This window comes from Typopeltis vanoorti, chromosome 1, assembly GCF_054136105.1.
Source record: "Typopeltis vanoorti isolate ZY-2024b chromosome 1, IOZ_Tvanoo_1.0, whole genome shotgun sequence".
NCBI classification, from domain to species: Eukaryota; Metazoa; Arthropoda; class Arachnida; order Uropygi; family Thelyphonidae; genus Typopeltis; species Typopeltis vanoorti.
In genome coordinates, this window is record NC_143549.1 from 65367350 (window position 1) to 65386844 (window position 19495).

Here is a 19495-nt window from a genome sequence, read left to right on the forward strand (position 1 = left end):
GCTAAAAGCACAATAAAGAAATAAAACTTGACAAGTTTCGTAAGTGGTTTAACTTACATCTTCAGGGGTAAAAGGTAACTGAAAGTTAAAACAACAAAAAAGAGAAATTAATAGTTCATACTATACAGTTGTAGCTGTCTGACTGTTTATAAAATTAAAAAATCAGAATCCAGATTCAAAGCAGTGCTAAGTTTAAACAATGCTGGATGATGCCACGTTCTGTTATTCATGATCATAATGTCCGAGGTCTGACTGAGGTATATTTTTTTATCAAAGCTGACCAAACTTGGTGTAGAATTAAGCCTTGGTTTTTATTGCATTCTGTTGGAATTCTAAGCATGTTTGCAGCTTCTTTAAATTTCCTTATGTAACAGTTTTTTTCTATATAAGACACGTTTGTTTTCTGCCAGAGTACTGTGGCCGGTGGAAGTGGTATGGAAAGCTAGACCTGCTTTGTGTTCTCTTCAGTTTTGTACATCCTTTTGGTGTTCGTTCATGCGTATTTCCCCAGATCTTCTTGTCTGTCCTACGTAGCAGATGCCGCAAGAACAATAAATTTTATAAACACCTAGTTTTTTTAAAGGATGATGTGAAGGTTTCGGGGGATATAGAAACCTTGAAATTTTTTCCAGCGGCAGAAAAGCTACTTTGATGTTATGTTTGTTTAGTAATTTAGCCATCTTGTCTGTAACATTCTTGATATATGGAAGCATGATGGCATTTTTGAAATCTTGTTTCTGTGGGATGCTTGTAAAAGATGTGTGGAGGATTTTTTTGATAGTCTTGGGTTCATAACCATTTTTTTTGAGGATCTGTGTTAAATATTCCAATTCTTCATTTCTCTGTTTTTCTGTGCTGGAAATATTATAAGCTCTGTCCCTCAAGGTTTTTATTAGACCTATTTTTTGCAAATGGTAGTGGTGTGAGGCCACATTAAGAAAACTTCCTGTGTTGGTGAGTTTTCTATATATTGAGAAAGAAAGTTTATTATCTTTTTCATTGACTTCTAAAAGGATGTCAAGAAAAGGAAGTTTTCTAAGTTCTTCTTGTTCTAAAGTAAATTTTATATTCTTATGTAAATTATTCAGGTAATAATTTTTGAAAGCAATGAGTTCATCTGCTGTTCCTGGCCAAATGATGAAAATGTTGTCTACATAGTGTAGCTAAATTTTTGTTTTTTTATGATAATTGATTAAAGCATTATTTTCAAAATGTTCCATAAATAGGTTAGCAAAAGCCGGAGAGAGGGAAGAGCCCATAGCCAATCCTTTTTTTTTGTTCCCAAATTTTGTCTTGATATATGAAAAAAGTATTATTTATACAATATTTATAAAGCTCTACGATGTCCAGAGGAAAGAGGTCTTCAAGGAGATTCAGTTTCCTTTCTTGGAACATTTGTAAATAGGCTGATAACGTCCAAACTTAGGGTGCATAAGGGTCAAAGCTGTATAACTGAGAGGAGACCTCCACATAGACTTTAAAGGAATGTGGAGAACCGACCAGGGCTTCTGACCAAATGTCCAATCCTCACCTTCTCGTGGTGTACCCTGTTGGGTATCTACTTGGATACTGAACGGACGAGGATGGGCTGGCAATTTGGGATTTAGCCGACCAAATTGTATTCTTATTGGTTAAACCAAAATAAAAAATGATGGTACAACATGCCAAAATTTCATTCCGGCTGGGGCGTCACCCGGTTAAACAAGGCCCCCGTTGTTTTCGCCAGGGAACCAGGGTGAACAGTGAAAAGTCAGCTACTGGAACAAATCTGAAAACAAACCCCAACTCAACATCACCAGAGTTAAAGATCGGTACTATCAACGTAAGAAGCCTGAATGGCAAAGAAATGGAGCTAGCTGAGGAATTAGATAAGTACCAGATCTACATAACAGGGGTGACTGAAACAAAAAAGACCAAAACTGGTGAGATCTTTCTGAGCAATAAATACAAAATGTTATATTCACGCAATGACAATCAAGGAAAAGAAGGAGTAGCCATAGTATTCAACACAAAATACGACGCTAATCTTCTTGAATGGCAGTCAGTCTCAAGTAGAGTAAAGTGGGCAAATATGAGAATGGGGAACTGGACAATGAGACTTATTTGTGCCTATGGTCCCACAGAAGGTTCTACTAAGGTAGAAGTGGAGGAATTTTTTGAGGCTTTAGAAAAAGCAACTGACACAATGAAAAATGAAAAGTTGGTCCTTGTTGGGGATCTAAATAGCAGAGTAGGAAATGATTGTGAGACATACAAAAATATTTTGGGAAAATTTGGAGAAAAGAGCAAAGCTAATAATAATGGCAAATATCTGTTGGATTTCTGCTCAGGACATGGACTGGTTATTACTAACACCATGTTCCAACGTAAAAATGTGCACGAATTCACATGGAGAGAAGAGGCTAGGAATAAGAAAAGTCTCCTTGACTATGTTATTGTTGATAGTGATGTTTTCTCCCTGGTGCAGGACACCAGAGTATACAGAGGATTTGAAATTGGAAGTGATCACTATTTAGTCTTGAGCAGGATAAAATTGAATTTCATATTGAAAAGAATAACATGTAAGAAAGTTTTAAAGCGAATAAAATTTGAGCAGCTCTCAGATGTGAACTGTAGACTAAAATACACAAAGATTATTGAAGACAAAATGAAAGAGTTTGAGAACACGAATCAAACCTTGGAGATTCAGTGGCAAACTCTGAAGAAAACATTGATTGATTCTGCCAGAGAGGCATGTGGTGAGGTTGTCTGTAAGGATAAAAAAATCAGAACTCCCTGGTGGACACAGGAAGTTAAAGAGGCAGTGAAGGAAAAGAAGAAAGCATATCAAAAGTTCCTGGTAAATAAGTCAACTTGTGCTCTTACAGAATATAGAGACAAATGCAAGAATGCTAAACACTGTGTAAAACCAGCTAAACAAAAGTCATGGGAGGACTTTGGCAAGAATATAGAAAATAAATATCAAGAATGTGGCAAAATATTCTGGAGGTTGTTGAAGAAGCTTAAGAATGGAGGCAAGAGTGCCTGTAAAAGGAGTTAGAGATGATAAAGGTGACATGAAAACAGGAGAAAAAGATATCCTTGAAGTATGGAGTAATTACTTTGAAAAACTGCTAAATGAAACAAACAGTGATGACAGCAAAGTGGTAAAAAACACTGACCAGGCATGCAGTCAGGAATATATATCCAAACTTGAAGTAGAAAAAGCTATCAAAGGCTTGAAATGTAGAAAGGCATGTAGACATGTAAAAAGTAGATGATATTCGACCAGAAATGCTGAAATATGGTGGTATAAGAGTCTTACAGTGGCTGGACTGCATAGTTCAGAAAGCCTGGACAGAGGGACGAATTCCCGATGATTGGAGTAGAGCTCTCATAGCACCCATATCTAAAAAGGGAAATAAAACTGAATGTGAGAATTACAGAGGTATTTCCCTACTGAGTGTTCCTGGCAAGATCTATGCAAGTATACTTGAGAAACGGTTGAGAAGAATTGTGGAAGAAAAGCTTGGTGAAGAACAAGCCGGATTCAGGCCAAATAGAGGCTGTCAGGATCAGATCTTCACTTTATGACAAATAGTCGAGAAAGCATGGGAATATAACAAAGATCTGTATTTCAGTTTTGTCGATTTGGGAAAGGCATATGACAAGGTGCAAAGAGAGAAGCTATTCAATACGCTGCAGTTATATGGTGTCAATGGGGCATTATATCAAGCAATACTTAGTCTTTATTTGAGTTGTAAGTCAGCAGTTAGATTTGAAGGAAGTACAGGAAGATGGTTTAATGTTAAATCTGGTGTGAGACAAGGATGTACATTATCCCCTCTGTTATTCATTATCTATATGGATCACATTATGAAGGAAAGTGGTATTAAACATGATATCCAAATTGGAGATGTTAATATCAGTTCTTTGCTTTATGCGGATGATGTTATACTTTTAAATAAATCCGCTACAAGTCTGCAAGATTCTCTGACTAAATTGAATAGCTGTTGTAATAGATATGGTATGAAGGTCAGCAATAAAAAGACAAAGACAATGAAAATAGGCAGAATCATTGAAAATGTCAACTGTGTTGTGAATCGAGAACCTGTGGAACAAGTAAATCATTTCAGCTATTTAGGCACGATTTTTACTGAAGATGGTAAATTAAATATAGAAATAGACAACAGAATCAGCAAAGCTGGTATGGTGGGAAGTCAATTGAATAAATTCATATGAAATAAGAGAGAAATTAGTCGGAACACTAAATTAGCTGTATACAAGACAGTGTTCAAACCAGTTTTAACTTATGGATCTGAGAGCTGGGTCAGAAGTAAAACACTTGACCAAAGACTAGAGACCACAGATATGAGAGTCCTGAGAAAGATTATAGGTGTGAACAGATGGCATCAATGGCAATATCATATTAAAAACGAGGATATTACGAAAGAACTTGACATTGTCAGCATCCAGGAATGTGTTAGCAGAGCTAATCTCAGGTGGTATGGTCACTTAAACAGAATGGGCGAGGAAAGATTAGCAAAACAAGTGTTCTCTGCCAGGTTGGCCGCAAAACGACCCAGAGGAAGACCAAGATATAGGTGGATTGATACGGTACAAAGTGCTTTAGACGATAGAAATATAAGATCTGATAATGTTGGAGTCTTGACAAGTAACAGACTGATTTGGAGGAAAATTGTAGATAGGAAGTTAGTAATGATGTAATTTTTTCATGTAGTACTGTCATATCCTGTACACCCCTTGAGGGTACATGGCAGGAATTTGATGATGACGTCCAAACTTGCTAAGATGTCTAAACTAAACCTTATTATATAGGAACATTAGTAAATAAGGAAACAACATTTAAATGAATCATAATATCTGAAGCATCGAAATGAAGATCCAAAAATTTTATTTTTATATATAACATATTTTTTATATAAGTAGCAGTTCTTTAAGTTGAAGAAGTAAATTAGATACGAATTTTGAAATTTTATATGTGGGACATCCCATACAGTCTATCACTGGTCTTAATGGAATACCAAGTTTATGAACTTTGGGAAGACCATACAATGTAGGTGAATGACCAATGAACATTAAGTTTTTTCTTTTGATTTTCATTGCAAGTAGATACATTATCATTAAGAGAATTAAGTCTGTTTAATTGACAACAGGTAGAATCAGATGTGAGGGATCTGTAAGTTGAATAGTCTCAGAGTAATAGAGACATTTTAATCTATCTTGAACAACAACAGCTTTTGTAATAATTAAATTATTATTACTCTTCAATGATTTCAGTGCTTTAAATTCAGACAAAAAGATATTACGATGCAGAGGCCTGACATTATAAAGAATTTTTGCACATTCAAACAAGTCCTGTTAGCTGTTTTTTGAGATAAGGATCGAATACCTCTGTCTATGCTATGAAAAAAAAATCAATAAGGGGTATCTTATTGGGAGTGATGGTGAAATCATATCCATTTGATAAAAAAAAAAAGTTCATTCTCTGTTAGTGGATGGCCGGAAATATTATCACGAGAAGCATTAAAAACATTTGGGTATGAAGTTGAGGATACACAAAATAGTGTTAAAAATTTCAGCCACTAATACATTATATCAAGAAGGCGTTCTTGATATAAGCAATTTCTCTATATAAGAGGACCTAGAGATTTTTTAGCTTCGTACAGCTGATAATTTTCTTATCTCTACCTCTTCAAATACAGAAGAAATAACTTGTATTCCTATCCCTTATGCACAAGGCATTAGTGAATGCACAGCAAAAGTTTTAAAACCACTGAATATTTTTGTTGCCTTTCACCACATCAGAAAAATCTCCACCTTTCTCACTTCTCCCCAAAACAAGCTTCTACATCTCAATTATACAGGCATCTACCAGATTCCTTGCTCTAGTGGGTTATCTGATTTCAGACAAACAGAAAGATCTGCTTTTATTCAGCTAAAACAGCACAAGTCTTATATTCAATACGATGAGCCTGAATAATCTGGCTTGCAGAGCATACTGTAAAAATAATCATAATTTACAATTATGAATCTCTTTTTTTTACAATAATATATTATTAGTTTTGGTTTCGTGACATGTACATCAGCACTTGCGATGTGCCCATTATTGATATTGTCATTGTAAAAATGAAATGTAAACTATTTGAAATTGATATATTTACTAGATTCTGAAAATTTTTCTCATAATTCTATTACTTTCAATGCTTTTTATTGTAATTTAAAATTATTAAGTGCTGTGTTTTGTAAAGACATTCTCATTACATTAGTGGAGACAATGTGTCAGCAATTATACTTAGCTTCTCGCTTGCCGTTTACATGGAATGCACATGCTCACCAAGGAGTTTGATGGGTGATGATAGCTGAGAGAGAGAGAGAGAGAGAGTTAGGTATCAGAGATAAACAAGAGAAAGAGCTAATGGAAGTTTAACAATGCAGATCGAAGAAATTGTGTTCTTAGGAAATTTTTAAGTTTTACGTGACAGTCAGGAGAATATTAATAGAAGATTCTAAAAAGGAATCATAGAACTGCGAGCCTTTAAACTGGAGGAATTGAGACTGTTAACAAGTATTTAGTAAATAAAAGAAAATATTGAAATCGACGTTCTAATTGAATGTTCGAGGAAACGCTGAATGGAAAGTTTCATTTGGTGTCTTAAAGACACCAGATCATCATCATCATCATGCGTATCAAGGATTTATTCCTAGCATGGCCTGTTTCGGCCTTAGAAGTCATCGTTGAATCGTTTAAGAGGACATCCTGCTTTTCTTTTTCCTAATGGCTTGTACTTTAAGGCTTGTTTTGGTAATCTTTCTGTTTTCATTCTTTGAATGTGTTCCATCCATTTATGTTTATATTTTTTAATTTCTATTATTGGTTCTTGGTTTAATTCTTTCATAATTTCTTCATTTCTTTTGTGATCAAATAGGGTATACTTTGTAGTTTTTCTCATAAACTTCATTTCTGCTGTTGTTAATCTTTGTTTGTCTTTTTGTTTTATTGTCCAGATTTCGCTTCCATACATTAAGACTGGTAGGGCTAATGTATTGTATACTTTTAGTCTGGTTTGTTTTTGAACTAGGTTTGTTTAAATATAGAGTTAATTACACCTGTTATTTTTAAATATTTTGCAATTTTTACGTTTATACCTTTTTCATTTTCATATGTGATCATGCATCCTAGGTAATTAAATGAATTCACCTGTTCTAAGATCTTATTATCTATTACTATTTTTGTTCTTGCTGGATCTTGTCCTTTAAAGGCCATAGTTTTTGATTTTTCTGTTGATATTATCATACCATAATCTTTGGATATCTCATTTAGATCTAAAATAGCTTTCTGTAGTTTATCTTCAGAATTTGAAATTATTATTTGATCGTCGGCAAAGAGGAGAGTGTTTAAGTTTACTGTAGAAGAAAGTTCAATTCCTTGGTGTAAATTTTTATTCCATTTTATTATTATTTCATTTAAGTAGATATTAAAAAGAGTTGCTGAGAGGGGACATCCCTGTCTGACCCCTTGGTTTATCTCTCTCATATATGATAGCTCATGATTTAATCTTATTTGTATTTGATTATTTTCATATCTACTTGTGATAGCTTTTAGGATATTATTTGGTATTTGTCTTTCTTTTAATATGTTAAATAATATGTTTCTTTTAACTTTGTCAAATGCTTTTTCAAAGTTAATAAACAATATGTATTTCTAAATTGTATTCTCTTCTTTTCTCTATTATTAATTTTAGGCAAAAGGCTGGGTCTATACATGATCGTCCTTCTCTAAATCCATTCTAATAATCATTTATTTCTAAAGACACCAGATTACAATGGAAAGAGCAATTGGTGAAATTTAAAACTGCAAAGTGGCTTAAGATGAAGAGCTCAACTTAGATATGCTGTTTATGAAGTAGTAGAAGAAAATTCTTTCTCTGGTACAAAAATTAGAAAATTGTGTGAAAAATAGAACTACAAGAGGTAAGAATATTTATACTTCAGTGAGACAGGAGGAATAATATTGTCTGCTAAATAAGGGAGATAAAAAAAAAAAGATCCCGTGGAAAAGAAGAAGACAAATTTTATATTTTTGGAAAGGGCCTAACAAAGAAATTGACTCTAATGAACATTTTTGTTGTTGTGAAAATAAGGTGTTTAGTCTGGTAGATGTGATTAAGTATATGTCAAAACAATCCAATAATTGACAGAGTCAGAGAATGAATGATTTTAATAATTTTGGATAAGAAAATCTAATGTGTAGATTTATTTTAGAAGGCCATGGATTCAGTTTTTTTTTTTTATGTAATTTTATTTAAAGTGTATATATTGTTTTAGTTTCATTAAATGTATATATATTTTTTATTTTGGTCATGAATCAGTGATTTTCTGGATTCTGAAAGAAATAGTCATGTTGTACCATTGTTATACCCTGATAAGTTGGAACATGAGATATTTCATCTTATCATTGTATAAAAGAGCGAACACACAATAAGAAACATTATAACATGCTTGTCTCTAGGTATCAAAATACTGCTTTGTAGATATATCAAATATTTCAAACTAAAAGAAAACAAATAGTTATTCATATAATATTTCAACGAGGGACTACTCACTAGTTAGTATAAATAATAGTGGAAGTGTAAACATTTAACATTTTGTTAAAGCAATAAGTACTAGAAGTTATAGAATGATTTGTACAAACTGTAAAGGGGATGTAAGTCCAAAGGTCAGGCAGCAGTAACGTGAGGGAAGCGGTTTGCCCCAGGCATTCACATGCCGACAGTGCACGAAAAAACGTAGTGGAGAAAGCTGGCTGCTGTGACGTCGACCTACATGAAAGCGCTAGGTGACATCACGGAGTGCGAGAATTGCCGGGAACTAAGGCGAAATATAAGGGTCAAGCACCCCCCACACGAGGCTTTTTTGTTCCTGATCTCCTGGTGTTGGTCTCGCAGTGTCATGAGCGGGTGAAGGGTGGCAGCACCTCCACTCCAGAGGGTTTTGATAGGGGCATCGCCGGAACTAGAAGGTCGTATCTCCACAGAAAGTAAGTCTGGCCGCCCACAGAAAGCCAGATAGGAACCCATGGATGTTTCGATTAAGGAGAGAGAGATTCCTGAGGACCTCTTAATGTGATGCAGTTCAAGATAGATAAGTAGACTTTATAGTAATTATTAACTATGAATGAAAGGATTTGTACCGCGCTGTGAATCTAAGGAAGGAACATTAATAATATTATATAGAACTTAACTGTAGTGATCCTGAGAAAATTTCCATATATTTACTGTCTCCTACTGTGATCGAATTACGTTATATGTTTAAAGAGGTTATGATAAAGTTCAGAGTAAGGGATTGTTATTAATGACAAGATTGTAAAAGATATAGATGCTATTATATGTTTAAGGAGGTTATGATAAAGTTCAGCGTAAAGAATTGCTATTAATGACAAGATTGTAAAAGATATAGATGCTATTTTGAGTGGTTTGATTGAAACTGGATTAGAAAGGAATTATTGAGATTATTATGCATAATTTAGGTGTCTCAATGTTGACAAGATTTATACTGTAAATATTAACAATAGTCAGGCTGAATATCCTTGTAAAATTGGAATGTTTTAATGCTAACCTGTATGTCAGGAACTTTTTTAGATTGAGATTTGAGTTTACATGTACTGCATGTATATAATTATAGTATCTAATAAACCTTGCTTTTGAATACAATTAAGTCTATCTGTGATTTTGGAATCCGATGCACCGCTTATAAAAATTAACATGAACCTAGACAGGAAATTAGAAGGAAGAGATTTTGGTCACGTCTGTAAAGGTCAAGGTATCACTTAAATACTATCTAGAGATCACCTCTTGATTGATATTATTATTTAATCTAAAAGCGCTAAGTGGTGCAGCGAAAAAATTAATTTCTTAGTGTTTTATGAGAGGTTGATCTCAGATACTCTGGTATTGGCTCAGCCCTGGGGCAATTCCATTGTTATACAGGGGTACCACATGATACCTGAGAAAGTGTTGAACGAGAATTTGAATAAAAGACTAAAAGAGTAATTATATTAGCGATAGGGACATTACACCATCATTTTTACATTATTAGCATCCAGGAATGTGTTAGCAGAACTAATCTCATTCCTGGTCACTTAAACAGAATGGAAGAGGAAAGATAGCAAAACAAGTGTTCTCTTCCAGGCTGGCAGGAAAAAGACCTAGAAGAAGACCAAGATATAGATGGATTGATACAGTAAAAATTGCCTTAGAAGGCAGAAATATAAGATCTGATAATGTTGGAGTCTTGACAGGTAACAGATTGATTTGGAGAAAAATTGTAGATAGGAAGTTAGTAATGATGCAAATTTTTCACGTAGTAATATCATATACTGTACATTCCTTGAGGTTACATGTCAGGAATTTGATGATGATAGAAGAAATAGCTAAAAGTCATTGCACCAATCAGAATTTAACTCTTGTGTAAGTAATTAACACTCAGAGTTAAAAAATCTCTTTCTAGAGATGAAATAAAATCAACAATCTCTAAACATAATAAATTTAGTTTAATCCTTTATCCAAGTGTGAGCAAACAAAGTTTGCGCCTGAAAGTATCTTCAGGACTGGGTTAAGGTGGTACACACCAGGGCAACTCGTTGCAAAGGTGGAGCAAGCTACCAACACTCCTATCTCAGTATCTCCTATAATGCAAAACACATCTCCTTGCGGATATGTCTAATGTTATGCATTAAGGGAAGGGCCACTACCCAGACTAGTTTCGACCTTTATTGAGGTCTCTTCAGTGGGAGCCAGGCCCAAGTGGAGATATCAGGCAGAAGCATTAGCAGGTCATCTCTACCTATAGGAATTGCCAGGATTAAAGGATTAAACTAAATTTATTATACTCTAACCAAGTGAAAAATAAACTTTCAAAATCTCTAAACAATACTATCAATGCTAGCCAGAGTTCATTGGAAAAAACAAGTCCTTCACGAAAGTTGGTTCCTCATGGAATGGCTTTATAAAGAAACATGAAACTCTATTTCACTCTCCTAACTTAAACAAATCTGATGGTATACGTCCATCCTCTTTGTGGGAGATAGTACTATTTTTAAATCAGATAATTTTAATCAGCTGAAATGAACTTTAATATGTAAAGATAAGGATGTTATTTTGCTTCTTTACAAACCCTTAATAAGACCTCACTTGGACTTTGATGGAATTTTTCGTATTATGGAGAGTGGGGAAAGGACAAGAGGGCATTCGTGGAAGCTGAGAATGAATGCTGCTGAGAAGAGGTGAGGGCTAGATTTTTCTCTTGTAGAGGGTGATGAACAATTGCAATGGATTGCTATTGGATGTAGTATGTGCAAGCAGTGTGAATGAATTCAAGAATAAGTATGATAGTTGGTGTGTGTAATACATGGCCTCCCTCAATGAGTCCCTGACTCCCTGAAAGTCTCTCTTAATAAAGTAATAGTAATAATAGTAACAATACCTAACGCTATTTTATAAAAATAAAATATAAGCTAATGCCTTTTATTTCCTTATAGGAAGTAGGAGAGGCCTTTTAACCCTATCTACCTTTTGGAGACTGAGTGGACAGTTCAATCTCCACCGATAGCCACTCAGAGATAGCTGACCGAAGACTATCAGTTATTACAAGTGGCAACCAATGAAAAAACTGGCAAACAAGTGCTGCCATCTCTTGGTACCTAACCCTGACAGGATATGTTACTGTCTGAAATAATGTGGGTTCTATGGTCGATTTTCTTGAGTTTATGTGACAAAAAACCTGAATTTCAGGGGAAAAAAATCTGCTTTCCCGTGCCAGAGATCGACTGACTCTGGATCCAGTCAAAGATAGGCTTAAAAAAAATTTCTCCAGTCTGCAACTAGACTTGAACTGAAGTCTATTTTGGGTGGCCTATTGGGTGCTTGCAGAGGATGCAAGCACCACTTCCACTGAGCAAAGCAAGCCTTAATCTAATTGTATAATTTTTTTTTTTTTTTTAAGTTAATAAATTTAATGACTTTTCTTAGTTATCTTACATTAGCTACTTAGGTGGTGCCTTTTGGAATTGTCTGTTAATGTTCAATTACCATTAAGCATTCTTGTACTGAATATGCCTTTGATACTTTATGTGACAAAATTTCTGAGGCAAAATTTCTACTTCGATAAAATAATATATTACGTGAGTTTCATTCTGGTATTATAATTGATTTAAATATACCTACTCAGTATTTTCTTCTATTTGCTAGTTTCCACAAATTCTTCACCTGCCTTTCATCTGTATTCCCCAATCTTGATATCTTTGACACTCTCCTTTCCACTGTCTTCGTTGTAATAGCATCACCACTGAAATCAGGAGACCACACCTGCATGCAGTAATCCAAGTGAAGTCATTAAAAGGCTGTAAAGATGCAAAATGAGTGCTATATGAATCTATAACTTCAAATTCTTATCTCCTAAAACTCCAACATTCCTAGCCTGATCAGGTTCTTCTAGCATAATCCAGACAACATAAAGTACCAGTGGATATGGCATTACATCAAGCTGCATAACTCTACATTTATTAACATTGAACTGACAGCCATTTTCACATGCCCAGTTGAGTAGAGGAGATATTTAGTTTTGTCTATCACAAATCATCTTCAGTGTAAAAGAATAAATAATGGGAAAATTGAAAAACAAATTAAAACTGGTAAAAACAATGGTTTGTCACAAGGCTGTAAATCATTACACTATTAGGATTCCAAATAAATATACAGTTACTGACAGTTTCCCAAATTTTTTGGCATAGATATTTCATCATTAAGGTTAAGGAAGGGCTGACGTAGAAGTTCTGCATTCTCTTCAAAGAGGAATTCATATCTGAAGATACTTCTAACCTTAAGTTCAGTTTCCTGCATAATTATCTTGTTCACTAGAAACCATCTGCACAGCTTCTCAATCTACAATTACATAAGTCTCCTCTAATCAACTGGATGAGCCCTGCACTTCCAAAGCCAGTCCATTCTGGCATAATCTTTGGGGATTTCAACTTTCACAACAAATTATGGAAATACAATAATCATGGCAGCCCAGGTCTACAACAGTTAAACTGGATGATAACAAACAATCTTCACCTTCTCTACGATAGCAAGCAACCTGAAACTTCAAATCCGGAAGAAAAGACCTGACATCTGTTTTACCACCACTGTCAACCTCAATTATTGAATTTTCATTCAATAACTTATGAACATTGTCAGTATGACTGATTTAAGGGATAGAACAACAGCATAAGCATAAATAGCAGAAATATTTATATATATACACACACACACACATATATATATATATCCTTCTATCATGTATATATTTAAATATAACTGTCACAGCAAGGTTTAGTTTTTACTAAAAGGTAAATAAATAATAATAAAATTTTAAAAAATAGTAAAACTTTCTTGTAGTGCCATCATAGTATTCTGAACATATCTTGAAGATGTATATCAGGAATTTGATGATGGTTTATTCCCATCAAGAGAAAGTAATGTTACTTAACGCTTCTCATAAATGTTTTTATTATTTTTTAAAATTTTATTATTATTTATTTACCTTTTAGTAAAAACTAAACCTTGCTGTGACAGTTATATTTAAATATATAGATGATAAAAGGATATATATATATATATATCCTTGCCATACATCAGCACTCTCCAAGAAACTGAGTAGAATTTTAAGAAAGTTTAACATAAAAACGTGCTTCTCTACTCTTCCCAAACTAAGATCAAGTTTAAACAATCACAAACAAGCTCACAACCATCTACAACCAGGTGTGTACAAAATCACATGTGACTGCGGAAAACCACACTATGGCCAAACGGAAAAGTCCATCCTCCTACGTCTTGAGGAACACCAAAGAGACATCATTTACAAAAGAACTAGAGCTAGTGCCCTCTTGAGCCATGTCCTGTTTTTGGTTAACACAAATAATGAAGGTCACCAACATGAGATAAACTGGACAACAACTTCAAACCTGCACATATGCCATGACGAAGTAGAATGCCACATAATCAAGATTGTCATGGACCCTCTTCATATAAACAATAACCTCAGCTATAATTTGCCTGACTCTTTCAGCTCTGCTGTCAGATATTGGCGCACTCGTGAAATCACATGCACACAGGTTTCTAGCAATAGAACTTTAACACGGACTGTAGCTCAAGTTCAAAATAACTGTAGTTTATAGTCGATTTTATATTTTTATAATTTATGGTTTTATAGTGACTCAATATTTCTTTACAGTGTTTTTTATTGGCTTTCTATGTTCTATCACACCTGAAGAAGTCGGCCACCTCGATGAAACATGCTGCGTATTTTAATAAATTTCATTATTTATTTTAATTCTCGGATCTCAGTCAGTATATAAAAAAGCATGAACATATTCCAATTCCAAGTCAACACTACACTAGTCATATATATATATATATATATATATATATATATATATATCTTTCTGTTATTTATGCTTATGCTTAAATAAGCATAAGCATAAATAACACTGTCAGCCTCAATTATTGAATGAAAATTCAATAATTGAGGTTGATAGTGGTGATAAAGCAGATGTCAGAGATTGTCTCTTCTTCCAGATTTGAAGGTTCCAGGTTGCTTGCTATCTTAGAGAAGGTAGAGGTTGTTTGTTATAGATCTGGGCTGCCATGATTATTAGTAGCATTCTGTTTAAGTGACCATACTACCTGCAATAAGATATTCACACATATTTCTGGATGCTAACAATGTCAAGTTCCTTCCTAATATCTTTATTTTCAATATGATTATCTTTGATCAAATATTTTATTTCTAACTCAATCCCCAGATCCATGGGTTAAAATTGAAGAAAAACTTAATCCATTTAGTCTGTTCAAAATGGGACAATTCTGCTCAGATTTGTTCTATTTTTGTCTTATACAGGCTCTAATCTTTTACTAGCAAATCCTTTCCTCATAACCATCAGAAATCACAATAATTATTAGTCTCAGTAGGATTTTTTTTTTTATTATTACAAGTTCACTGTCAAAAAATAGTCATCACTCAGTTGACTTTTCATTGACAGTGCAGTTATCACATTTACTTTCATTAATTATCAACTTGTTGTTCCACAAAAATAATTTTTTGGGGGTCCATTCAGTCCTTATTTTCTTATTTTTGGGCTGATAAACCCAAAAACAAGAAATCATTGCTCACTGCTCCTTCATTGCTGCAGAACAGTGAGGTATTATTACCTGAATTGCCAATAATCACATAGTTATTGGCAACTATTCTCATCAGCAACACTTTATCAATTACTTTAGCAGCACTATTGTCAACTTTTTTTAGCATTATCAAATACACACATTCATGCAAAGCCACTATCTTGCACCCTGTTACTTTTCTGAAGTCATAATCTGACTCGAATCTAGTCGAAACACAATCACACTATCAAACACATAACTGCATTTAAAATTATTATCTGAACCTTGTTTACTTCCCTCAGCAGTAATAGCTGTGTGCTTTCAGTGGGCAGCCATCTTGAATTGGATTATTGCCAAGTGCTAACCTTCTTATGCTGTAAGGATGCATGACAAAAAATTGGAAAGAATGCTAAGAGATGCAGCACCACCACTTTGCAAAATAGTTTTTGGAAAAGAAGCATGGTGACACACACAAACACAGCCTTACTGCTCAAAGGGTTATGGTATTGATTGGAGAATTTGGTAAAAGCCAGAATTCAGGTATGAGCAGACAGGAATATATTCTATGGAGAGTGGGAGTATGGTTTTGTGAAAGAAAGATGGGTCTTGAAACTCAGTAATTTGCACACTTTTAATAATAAAGTGATAACTGAGTTGGATAAAGGAAACAGCTTTGGTATTTCCTTCATCCAATGATGCTGCTGGACTTTGCAAAGGCATTTGACATGGTACCACATGGAACTCTGTTACATAAATTTGAGCAAATGAGGAGATGGAAACAAAATGGATAAGATGATAACTAATGAACAGACACAGTATATGGAGGAACAACATCCAGGAGAAGGTAGACAATTAGTATACAGCAAATCTGTACTTTGGCTACTGCTAGTTAATTTGTACAATAAATGATATAGGAAATGATTTAAGGAGCAATATCAATGACAAAAAACTGAGAAACGTAGCGACAACAAAGACTGCATGAAATCCTGCAAAAACTTAAATAGATTGGCAGTACAGGCAAAGAATTGTTTGTTTGTTTGGGATTTATGTCTGAAGAAATTAAGACTATGAAGCCAGTCTATAAATCACATGTGACCTTCTGGCCAGTTTGCCTGGTTTGTGGAAGGAAAAACCTGAGTTTCTGGGAGTAAAATGCTGCTACCTCCATACGATGTTGGATCCTACTTCTAAATCTTTACCTTCGATCCGACACGCTAATCACTATGATGTTCTTAAACAATTGATAAGTTGCTAGTTGATTTCTAATTCAAATATAAAGAAAATTTATATTTAAAGACTGTGCCACTTTATATCTGAAATAGTTCAAGAATTGAAGATAAACCAACTCACAACTATCTCTCCTTTTAGGTGTTAATATTATATATACTGGCCGAGTATATTTAACTTACTTATTTTACCCGCTTTGGTTCGAATATTTAATGAATGGTGCAGTAAAAGAGATTCAGGCAAAATACAACTTTTGATAAACAAAAACAAACATTTAATTTTAAAATCACAAATTTTACACTTAACTTCAAATCACTAACTAAGTTATTAGAAACACTTCAGCCTTCCTGACAACACAGTCGTACAAACTCAGACAATGGTAATTCTGCTATCTCTATTACAGTTTTCTCACAGTTCCTTAAGTTTCAAATACAATAAAATTTTGCAGTAACACCTCTTCACAAACAAAACTTTTAATTTTTACACTTCAGCTAATTTCTGAAATAGTTACTGTTAATATAAAGAAATTCTAGGATGAAACTCACGCACTTCTCTGTATAGGAATATTAAAGGTTGGAATAATCTTACCGATAATCTTCCATCTTCATCAACTTATACACAAACACTTTTTATAACCGTAAACACTCTTAACAATAATCGGCACTCATTAAAATAAATCTTCAAAGCATTAACTGAATTAATTCACGGTCACTATACACATAAACAAACGTTCTCGCATGAAGTACTACCGATCACTCATGAATTAAGGCAATACACAATAATTCTTTATCTTGAAGTTTTATATGCACAGTTATTCACTCTTCTGGCATTCAATTAATTCTTTAGACACTACAATTCTAAACACAGCTAACGGTAAACTTCAATTTAACAGCCTCTACTACTCTAGTAACTCCATGCTTTATTTCAAGATTCTGTGTGTCCTTGACAAGTTGGCCCTGAAATTAAACATGAACTCAAGTATTGCTAGTCTATTTAGTAATCACTCAGCTGTCTTCCGTAGCTATAATTGTTATTCTACAACTTATTAGCTAACCGCCTCTCAACTAGTAGACTTTATTTAGCTGCTTGAGTGACTTGCCGACTCGCTATTATTGCACTGTGATTTCCGAATGCTCCGATTCCAACTTAATGCTAATCCTCTCTCTCTCTCTGTTTCCTATTTCATAATTTCAGCGTTCATTGCTTTTTATAACCATTCTTCCCGCCTAAATTCTTCTCGTGATTTCTTTCTAAAACTCTTTTCAATAAACCTCACGTGGTGTTCCAAAACATGCTTGCTCACTTACATACGTTTCCATGACAACAAAACAAAATATAATAAAATTGAGCTATTACATAACGTTAAACTTTACAAACAGGAATAAATAGAGAATATTTACATTTCAAATAATGCGCAGTTAAATTATCAAATAGAAGTTCTTATAATATTAACATAGTAATAATTAAAATAGCTTAATAATATTCAATACAGTCTTATCACTATTAATACATATATCTTTGATTAAATAATTCGATATTAGACAAAATTAAAGTAGTTATATGAATATTAAATTGTAAAATAAGTTGTTTACATTAAATAATATTTACAAGTCTAGCCTTTGTGATGGAAGATCATGTTGGATTCTGAACCAAATAATAATTACTCTAATCTCTACATAATCAGAATCCAACAACGAGACTGACTAATAAGCAAAGGATAAAAAACCTGTCAATTTAATGTAGCCAAGGTCATGATACGGGATGAAGAGATCACAAGATATATACTACACTAATGGAAATGGACTGGAAAGGAGTATAGTTAGGAATCTGAAGAGTTTGGGGGGGGGGGGGGCTTATTGCAAAAGTAACCGAAACTCTGCTCATTAGATTACCTGGATGTTGAAGAATAATGACAAACAGACAGGAAGGTTATTATAGTCTTCTTTATTAGTCTTTAATAAGACCTCTTTATAACCATTTGGATTACTGTGCACAGATATGCTCACCTGGTTTCCTTGTGGATGAGAAAGTGGTGGGAGGATCCAGAGTATAGTGATAGTGATTGTCAAAGGAATGTTTCTTATGAGGACAGTGGTCGGTGAGTTGCAAAAGCTAATATATAGACAGAAAAGAGGGAACATAATACAAGCATATGTTATTAAAAAGCTTTATAGGATTGACACATTCAACTATTCAAATAAGGGCACACTGACACATTCAAATAAAGGCAAACACATTCAACAATTTTTATATTTTACTAATAAGCATACATTTCCTATGTATGTTTATTGCACTCCTTTTTTCAAACACCCTCCATAACAATTTTAAGTGACTCAATTTTTAAAATTTTTGCAGGTGAAAATTTAAATCATGTTTATTCATGTATTTTTTTTTTATTATTATTTTTAAATTACAAGCTAAATGTCACATCACCTGTTTAAAAACTCACCTTTTAAATCACCTTTAGGTATTCCAGTATTCAACACTGTTAAAGTATAATGAGGAGGCAAGGATGCTTTACACATAGCAGTGATAAAAGCATCACGGGGTGTATTCATAGCAAGCATTCCACACATACTGCTATAGGTTTGAATAGTTTTCAAAATATTCTCAGTCGCTGATTCATCCATGCTATATTTATATAAAAAAGAAAGATGAAATCAAATTTCATTATTAAATGAAAATAAAAAATAAATATCATTTGAATTTTATTCTGAATTGTAAGAAACTTTGTAACCAAAATTACATCTTTATAATTTAAGTAGAGTTTTTATTATATCTCTGAACCTTCTGACACACAGCACAACTTTTCTCTGCAATAATTTTTACACAGGAATATATTAATGTAACTGCTGGCAGCCTATGATTACTTTTATCAAATAGAGTTTTTTTTTTTTTGTTGTTGTTGTTGTTGCTGTTTAGTCTGGTTATGAGAAATCTTACTAGCAACTAATTTCTAAATTCCTTCATATACATTAGTTCTACACTAGTCAGGGATAAAAAAATAATATATAAAAAAGTTATCTTTTTAATATTAAACATATGCAACTTTAGTAAGTAAAATATTA

At 33.6% G+C, this 19495-nt stretch overlaps 1 protein-coding gene across 1 annotated transcript in view; it reads right to left on the reverse strand.

Moving 5' to 3' along the window:
* mon2 (Mon2 homolog, regulator of endosome-to-Golgi trafficking) overlaps window positions 1-19495 on the reverse strand; it is a 749535-nt gene that overhangs the window by 388038 nt on the left and 342002 nt on the right. Inside the window, exon 13 of the mRNA XM_090397718.1 lies at window positions 18877-19058. Within this exon, the coding sequence (XP_090253844.1) occupies window positions 18877-19058 (182 nt within the window). The remainder of the gene's footprint in view (window positions 1-18876; window positions 19059-19495) is intronic.